Source organism: Agelaius tricolor, unplaced genomic scaffold (assembly GCF_023055355.1).
Source record: "Agelaius tricolor isolate 1412-34295 unplaced genomic scaffold, bAgeTri1.0.p SCAF_15, whole genome shotgun sequence".
Taxonomy (NCBI): Eukaryota; Metazoa; Chordata; class Aves; order Passeriformes; family Icteridae; genus Agelaius; species Agelaius tricolor.
In genome coordinates, this window is record NW_027269275.1 from 10,023,613 (window position 1) to 10,032,500 (window position 8,888).

The 8,888-nt window shown below is 46.5% G+C and overlaps 1 protein-coding gene across 6 annotated transcripts in view; it reads right to left on the reverse strand.

Moving 5' to 3' along the window:
- Nucleotides 1–2,345: 2,345 nt before the first annotated feature.
- Nucleotides 2,346–8,888, reverse strand: part of SALL1 (spalt like transcription factor 1) — a 17,878-nt gene continuing 11,335 nt past the window's right edge. For all 6 annotated transcript variants that reach the window (XM_071440388.1, XM_071440383.1, XM_071440386.1 and 3 more), the window contains 2 exons: nt 6,069–8,888; nt 2,346–5,029 (listed from right to left, as the gene is read on the reverse strand). The exon at nt 6,069–8,888 is cut by the window's right edge and continues 590 nt beyond it. In XM_071440388.1, coding sequence (XP_071296489.1) covers nt 4,589–5,029; nt 6,069–8,888 — 3,261 coding nt within the window. In that variant the 3' untranslated portion in view covers nt 2,346–4,588. The remainder of the gene's footprint in view (nt 5,030–6,068) is intronic.

The following is an 8,888-nucleotide window of genomic DNA, read 5'->3' on the forward strand; positions in this document are numbered from 1 at the left end:
ACCCCAATCAAAGAGGAACAAACCTGGAGAACTACAGAACACTGACAGGGAAACAAACCTGCAGAGCTATGGAGCACTGGCAAGGAGACAGAAAAAAAAAAAAAAAAAAAGAACTGTCGTGCTACAAAGTCACACCTTCTGCTGCCAAGTAAAACTGGCCTCACGCAAAGACACAGCCAGGTAAATTGTGACTTCAGGACTTTCAGAAGCCGGAAGCACGCCCAAATAAATGGCCAAATCAAGCAGCAGCCCTTGCATTTTGATGGACAGCAAATATTCTTCACAAAGCAGGAACAAACTGAGGCATTTGTTACCTGCTACAACTGGGAGGGCTTGCAACCCGTCCCTAAGTCTCAAACCAAAGCCCAGCCTAGGAAGAAACACTGAAATTCAACAGACTTGTCCTTGAGAAACGGCTTTAGGCTTTGGCCGTCATCAGCACATGAAATGAACCGGGCAATTTGCTGTTCCTCTCCCTTCTCCCGCCTGCCTGGCCAATACAGAAACCTCATTGCTGCCCTCCCCATGTGCTGCCCTGATTGTCTCTCCACTCCTCCGGGATCGCGGGTCCTTTTGGCCAGCCCTTCCCTCCGCCTGCCCCGCTGCATCTGCCCGGTGTGCCCGCGGGGGTGAAGCCCTGGAAGGGGCAGCCCTGGAAGGGAACCGAGCCCCTTGGCGCTGCTCCGCCGCCGGCCCCGCTCGGGGCAGCCCCGCAGGCCCCGGGCCGCGCTGGCAGCGCTGCCCGGCGGGAGGGGCCGTGCCCGGCCAGCTCGGTCCTGCCGCTCCGCCGCGGGCTCCGTCCGAGCCGGGAAGTTTCGCACGCCATTAGCCCAATTTTTAAATAAATCACGTCTGTTTCTGGGTGAAGAAAATTACTCTGGATGATTAAATGATTGCGTTGAACGATCGCTGGCGCTTAAGAGAAAGAAAAAGAGAATACCAACCCACCCCACTGTGCTTTATTTTAATGGATGATAAAATTGTGATGGGCGAGACGAGAGGGAGGGGAAAAAAGGGTGCGGAGGCAAAGAAAACTTTGTTGCTAATGAGAAAAATGAGGCCGCGAAAACAAAACCGTAAAGAAAAAAAAATTCTACTCTTGAATAAGGATTAATTCAGTGTCTGTGAATAAGAAACGCTGCTCTGGGTAATTGCAGCGAGGTAGCGCGGCTCCCAGCTGCGAGGCGATGCGGGCACCTTTGTGCGCTTGCCAGGACAGCTCTGGGGAGAGGTAACTTCCCTCGGTCCCCACGGTCTTGTGTCGAGTAACGGGAAATTTAAAATTCCGCGTTTCCAGAGCGAGTTATCCCCCCCCACCCCTTCCCCTCGCAGGAGGCCGGCCGGGCGCTCCGCCTGACAGGGCGGGGAGCCCCGAGCCGCCCCGGCCCCGCACCCCGCGGGCACAGGGACGATGCTCCCGGCTGCTGCAGCGGGCTGGCCCCAGCCCGGATCGGGGCTGGCAGGAGAGGGGGAACGGGAGGCTCCCGAGCAGCTCGGGGACAACGGCCCGGCACCTTCCGCGCAGCGGGCGGCGCAGCCCGGGCACCCAGCCCTCGGCCCGGCAGAGCCCGGGACCTCTCCCTCAGGCCGGGCATCCATCCCTCGGCTCGGCACAGCCCGGGCACCCGTGGCTCAGCCCGGCAGAGCCTGGGACCTCTCCCTCAGCCCAGCACAGAGCGATGGAGGCACGGGCCGCTCCTCCGGCCAGCACCCACCTCTGCCGACGGCAGCGCGGAGCGGAGCAGATCACGGCGGGGCAGCGCTCCGGCTCACCGGGAACCCCGCCCGGCCGGGCTCAGGGCCGGACGGCTGTCCCGGGGAGCCGCAGCCGCCAGCACCGCAGGGAAACGCTTCGGAAGGGCCGGGGGACAGAAGGGTCCGTCACCCCCGGCAGCGCGGGGCTGGGGCAGCGCATCCCCTCAGGCAGCCGCCCCTCGCTGAGCGCGCAGGGTCCCCTCACGGAACGGGCCGGGGGGACTCCCCAAGGTACGAGAAAGAAAATCGCTCCTTCTATAATTTTTTTTTTCTGGTATTGTTGGTTTGTTTTTTAGGCCCCGGCTGTGCCAAGCACGTACGTTACCCACCGGCGGCAGCGTCCGGGTGCCCGGGACGGTTCGCGAGTGCGGGGCCCGCCTGCCCCGGGCGCGGCTTCCCTCGGAACATGAAGACTCCGCTTCCCCGTGGGAAGAGGCTCCGAGGGCTGAAGCTAAAGGCACTCATGAAACTCAAGCCGCGGAGAGGAAACCCTCCCGGAGCGCCGAGGGCTGCTAACCCTTCCCTGGCAACTTTTCTGTTGCACAAATCTCGACTCAGTTTAAAAGGAGAATTAGTTAGTATTTCATTGATAAAATCATCAAAATCCTTTTAATTTACCTTTTTCTGAGACCAAAAGGTGACTTAAAATTCTTAAATATTCACATTGACAAGCCAGCTGGCTCTAGCGTACAACTTACATGTTAACAAAAATGCATATCATGTACCAGGTGAATCATCACATTCGAACAGGAAAAGTCCTAAAGACATGAAGTCCAAGAGGTATCCAGACTACAGCGTTAATATGCAGGATTCATAATCATAGGAAGGGGAAAAGTCCTCAAGAAAAGTATTTCTCACCCCAGCTCTTCAGTTGTAAATCCTCTCTAATGCCCGATTTGCAACTCAGGCTACGAGAAGAGCTAAGTGATCACTTCTTGTTTAAAAGGTGGGCAACTCCCCCGACAGTGATCCTGAAAAATAATCCTGTAACACAAAACACCTGAATTTTTGAATTGATTAAAAAAAAAAAGTCACATGGACACAAAATTGGCTATGCCTGTTGGTGGTTTTGAAGGCATAATTTGAAGGCAGCCAATCTGATTTATTTTTCATAAGTTGAAATGTAAAGAGATGAAATTCTACTGGGTGAAAATATTGGACTGAATTATGTTTGACAAACTCCCATTGAGGTTAATGATCATGGCAGGTTTTTAAGGGAAGCCAAATCATGTGCAAGGCCAAAGCAATTAGGTTTTGTTTGGTATGGTTTTTTACAATCAAGTTATAAACCCCACATAGTATATGGAGGCTTGCAAGTGGACATCTTAACACAGGTATAGCAGCGTAAGCATGCCACAAACATACAATCTCATAAAATAAAATTAATATCAAATATAAAGCATTTGAACCAAATCAAGCCTTAAACGTAATAAATTATTTCCTTCAAAGGAAACTTACCTAGGCTCAATAAGGTCTTTGCTAGCAGCATTTTTTTTAATAAACAAATTAAAAATGCCAAAATATCTACAATTTTATGAGAAGGAGGAGTTGAATAGTTAAGGAGAAATTTCTCACTATTAGAGGGTATGAAAAATATACTAGCAATTAATATGCAATACATATATGTATACCCATACTTACAGATATAAACACGCACATACAACCTGGACAGTTCATGTTAACCAAGGGAAAGGCTAAATAATACAAAGCGATTGCTAAATACAAGTACACTTTAAAAACACAGAGACAGCGAATTTTTTATCTGTTGCAAAAATGTATTTGATTACTCGAGTAAAATTACAGTATCTCTGCTGTTAGTAAGTATTAAATGTTAAAGAAACTGGACCTCTTTTCCTTTCAACTTTCCGAGAAAGTGCATGTAACAGTCCAAGGTTCCCCCTGTCCCCCCCAATGCCTAATACAAAATAAACAAACACTATACTTGTTCCCTTGGTCAAGGAGTAGGGCTTGGTCTTGTAAGGAACGTATGTACATTTTAATGAAAGTGATGTCTTATTGTATATACAGGAGCATCTACAGTTGTCCACGGAAGTTGTTCAAGATGCCATACTTAGCAGCATTGTGAAAGTCCAGCACATTTTCTATAATGAATATACCTACAAGGCAAAATGTTACGTCTCAGTTTCAACTACCAAAACAACACTTCAGTATCTTCTCTAATAATCCGCGTGCTTATTACTGTACAGAAATGTATTAACATTTAAGACGACTCAAGTAAAAAGCACAATACAAATAACAGTTCAAAACAGAAAATGTTAAACCTACAAAAATTAAAGCAGTTTTAATTTTATAATAAAAATCAAAAACTGAGCTGTGTAAAGGACCCACACTGTTCAGTCTATATTCTCTCAGTCTTTTTCTTAATTCTGTCTGGAAAAATTAGACAATGTGTTTGCTGATAAAGTTTCCAGCAGGATCAAAGTGTACATTTATATACAGATTTTTATTAGAGATCTAATGCATCACTGAGGCATCGCATCAATACCAGAGTTCGTGTTAAACTGGATATAGAAAATAAGTTAATGCCAGAATAAGATCACCTAGCAGAACAGACTTGCAACTGCCATAAATGTTACAGCAAGTTTACAGCACTCTAGTCGATTAGTATTTAGTTCAAAATACGGGAGACCAAAGTTAATGCTTGCATTTGTTTGCAAAGCAAGGTTATATCACTAATAAATAAGCTCTCTTAGAACTCTAGAAGTAGAACATGGTACAAAACAAAGTCTTTGTAATGTTGTAGCCTGCAGCTTGAAAAAAGCAACCCTAGGTTGCACTATTTGCAGGAATGTTATTTACGGAGTTCTTTTTCCTAATTTGTTACAATTTCTTTGTTGTCCTCCACGAAACGCGTGAAACGGAAGTTAGTCCCATTTTCATTGCTTGCCATTTTCTCCAGACCAGCTAGAGGTGCGTTGGGTTCTGAATTCTGGAGCTTCTCCAGGCTTCCTGTCAAGCCACTGATGGGAGAGCTGCCACCGTTGCCCAGGCCCCCCGGTGCTGGAGGGATGCCCCCATTCTGGATGACCGAGATCTCGTTGGTCTTCATGGCCAAGCCATTGGAGAGTGCAGCTGCATACTGGTTCCAGAAGCTGGACGGGTCTCCATTCCCTGACCGTGCAGCCAAATCCTTCTGAAACATTTCTGGGAACTTCACAGGATTGCCTCCTAGGAATGTCATGGGGCCATCTACAGAAAGTCGTCTGCCTCGTCTTGCAGGAGTACTGTTCCACATGTGAGTGCCCATGTGAACCTGGAAAGAAAGAAAGGAAGAAACAAACAAAAAAAAATAGAGGTTGACAGGAATTTCAAACTTATTTTGATCAGAGAGAAGGCAGGAGTCCATGAACATGTCCAGTCTTGTTACACAATGAATGGCATTAAAGATAGAGGATACAGGGCTCTGGAATAATACACTACTTCTAGGTTAGCCCATCACCATTACCCAGAATAACCTGTTCTCCTGCTGAACAATGCATTGCTTCTTACTCTTTTTTTTATTACATGTATTTAGTTTATAATGACTTTGCATTATTCTGTCAATTGCTGCTTTCAGGGCTAGAATTGCTATGTCCACTTTCATTGCAATGGTAAGTATTGTATTTGACACCCTTTACCCTATAAACGTCCTTTTCAGACAGGCAGAAAGTATCCTTTACTGATTGCTCATCGGAGGGCCTCGTGCATAGACAGAATGGCCTGAAAGTAATTATTCATCTCACATTACTGGCAGCAACCTCTAGAGAAATACTCTGTCAACAGAAAAATGTACACAGTAAAGTGCTCAACTGATGTTCTAAAACTTGAGTATATTTGCTTTTTCAAACACATATCAGTAGGAAATGTTAGTTATATAATCAATTAAAGTAATGCCTATTATTTCCAGAATTATGTTAATAGTTTTTTTAAACACTCATCTTACACGATAGTTATGAAAAACATCACATTCAAGAGCCTTTCACTTTTTGAAGAGGTGTGTGAGTTACAAAATGCATTTCTCTGTTAATTAATACTCCTTACCATCATTTGGCTGTTCTGTTTCACACTCTGCATAGACAGGCCTTGCTGGTAGATGAATTTTAATTAAATCAGAACAGCTCATGCCTCAGACTTGCTGCCAACACGAGCACTCAACAAGAGGCCATCCAGGTCTACTAGAGCTGACTAAACACACTGTCACAGCATAAACACTCAAGGTACCATTGCTGCAACATTAATATAAGGTGTCAAAAATCAAAAAAACCCCAGCAAGGAGAAAATGAAACCGAAGGACAGTAAGAGGAAAAAAGTACCTTCAGATTGCCTTTTGTTGTGAATGCTCTTCCACATATAGTGCAGGCAAAAGGTTTCTCACCAGTGTGTGTCCTTTCGTGGATCTGCAGAGCACTGGAAGAAGAAAACGTTTTCCCACACGTGTTGCAGTAGTGCTGTTTTGGAGTTCTTCTGGGGAGAGCAGGGAGCAGCACAGGGGATGTGGCAGAGGACAGTGGCCCTGAAGCAACTAGACCAGAGGAGGCTTCTTTGCTGTCCTGAGGAGAGCCATGCACAAAGCCGTTCACCTCGGTCTTTATGAGCGATGACAGAGTGTTCGCGGGCATCACCGAAGAGTTCTGATTGGGGCCGATGCTGGAGTTGGGCTCAAAAAGCTGTGATGGTAGATCTCGCATTTGATGTGTCAACATATGCTGCTTCAAATTACCCTTTGTGGAAAAGCCACGATTGCAAACTGTGCAAATAAATGGTCTCTCTTTGGTATGACTTCTGTAATGAATGTCCAAGGCACTCTGACAAGCAAATGTTTTGCCACAAATGTCACATGCAGTGTTTTTAAATTTACCTCTATCTCTGAAAGGAAAGAGCATACTCAGGGACTCTTCTTTAATCATTTTATCAGTGTTACTAGACGTCAAGTCCAAAGCACCACTGTTAGCAGGGGTTGGAGACAAACCGTTGGCAAACTCGCTTGGTAAAGCTCTTAATGGTTTCTCTTCAATACTTGGTGACTTGTGGTAATCATTAGTGCTGTTGGATGGGGACAAGGCCTGCATGGAAGAGGTAGACTCTGAGACAGCAGGGCTTCCAGCACTTTGGCTTTCCATATCGCCACCGACAGACGACGAATCGTTAGTTAAAACATCCCCTTCCACTGACCCATTTTCTACTGACTTCAGGCTTGCCTGAAGTTGTTCGGCAAGGCCTGCATTGATCATCTTCATCTGATTTTCCAGAGCAGCAATACTTGACATTTCCAGGGGCAGAGGGGAAGAAGACAAGCTGTCTTGTGATGCATCCACAGATTTAGGTGTATCTGGCACGCTGCTGTCAGGACAGTCTTCCATATTCTCATCTGAGAAGTTGTCTATATCATCAAAATTCTTATCATCAAAAGATCCCGTATCTGATTCCATTGACTCAGGATAGTTTTCTGTCACCGGGGTGTTGGGGATCTGCCCTCCCATGTGCATTCGGATATGCTGCTGTAGCACAACAGCGTTGGTGAATTTTTTCTGGCAGATTGGGCAAGAATGTTGCACTCTCAGCGGGGGCATGGCACGATGGACACTGTAGTGAGTCTTTAAGTTGCCCTTAGTAGTGAAAGCACGACCACAGATTTTACATTTGAATGGCCTCTCTCCAGTATGGGTGCGATAATGCATTTTCAGTGCGCTCTGGCAACTGAGAACTCGATGGCAAATGATGCACTCGTTGGGATCAGTTGCCTTTTTGTCAATGTTTTCTACAAGCTGCTGCAATTTTGATGTTTCAGATGCTGGCGTTGAATCCAATAGTCCTCCAAATGGAAACTTTGCCTTAAATTGCTCTGACATGAGAGGCATCAGTGGGTTTGTAAAAGTGGCGACACCGCTGGAGCCCGAGTCTGCTGCCGGGGAGCTCACGGAGCTGCTCATGTTGGTGATGGTGCTTGAGTTTTGAGGGTTTTCTTCCGTTTTGCCATTTGAGGTAGGCAACGCACCAGCCTCTACCTCATCAGAAAGTCCATTGGAAATTTTTGATGTGGGGTCAGCTGTTCCCGAGTCACTCTTGACAGAGCAGGGAGGGCTAGCAGAAGGATGGCTAATGGGAATCGGCTGAGGCTCCTCAGTTTTGATGAATGGGGTCAAGCTTGGAATTGTTGGTGGGAGTGGCAGGCCAACAGAAGTTGTTAGGGTGGAGAGGACTGGCTTGCTGTCCAGCCAGCTCGTGACAGGTTTCTCTGGTGGTATAGACATCCCATAAGGAATACCCGTGCTTGTAGGAATATTGTCCAAATGCTCTGGCACTGGGTACGGATTCATTTGAATATGGGGGTATTTTTCTTTGTGACGCTGAAAGTGGACTTTTAAGTTTCCCTTTGTGGAGAACCTGTTTCCACATATGTTGCATTTGAATGGCCTCTCGCCAGTGTGAGAACGCAAATGAATCTGCAAGGCACTGTCACTCCCAAACACTTTAGCACAGAACCTGCATTTATGCTTAAAGAATGCCTCATCTGAATTACTTTTTGCTTCAAATGCAGTTACATTTGGTGGCTTGCTTTTTCTTTGCTGTGCCAAGGCAGTCAAGGAGTTTAAATCCTCTGCAGGTGTTCCAATATTGGACAAGGGACTGGAGAAAACAGAGTTACTAGGGGTGGGCTGAGGTAGAAGTGGATTAGATGCAGGACTTAATAAACTGCTTATTGCAAAAGCTGGTGAAGATGATGCTGATACTGGTGGGTTGGTGAGCTGTGAGCCACCAAGAGTTGAAGCCACTTTTTCTGAGGACGGTGTTGTAACTGCTGCTGCCAATATGTTAATATTTGGAGAAGAGCCACTATTGGATGGAATTAGAGTGTTGCCAGGGTTGCTCTGAGGTAGCTGTATAGGGGGTAGCTGTTTCACACCACTGATGCTGGCAGATTGACTAGCAAGGCTTTGTGCTAATCCAGCTGCTGCAGCCAGCTGCTGGGATAAATGGGAACTTAATGTGGACAAGGGGTTGGCAGATGTTCGTAAAGTACCTTGAGAAGGGCTAGAAGATGTTGGCATGTCTGTATTTTGGGTAGCCAACAATAATATTTGGTGACGAATTTGTTCGATCAGTTGCAACTGATGGATCTGCTGCTGCTGCAA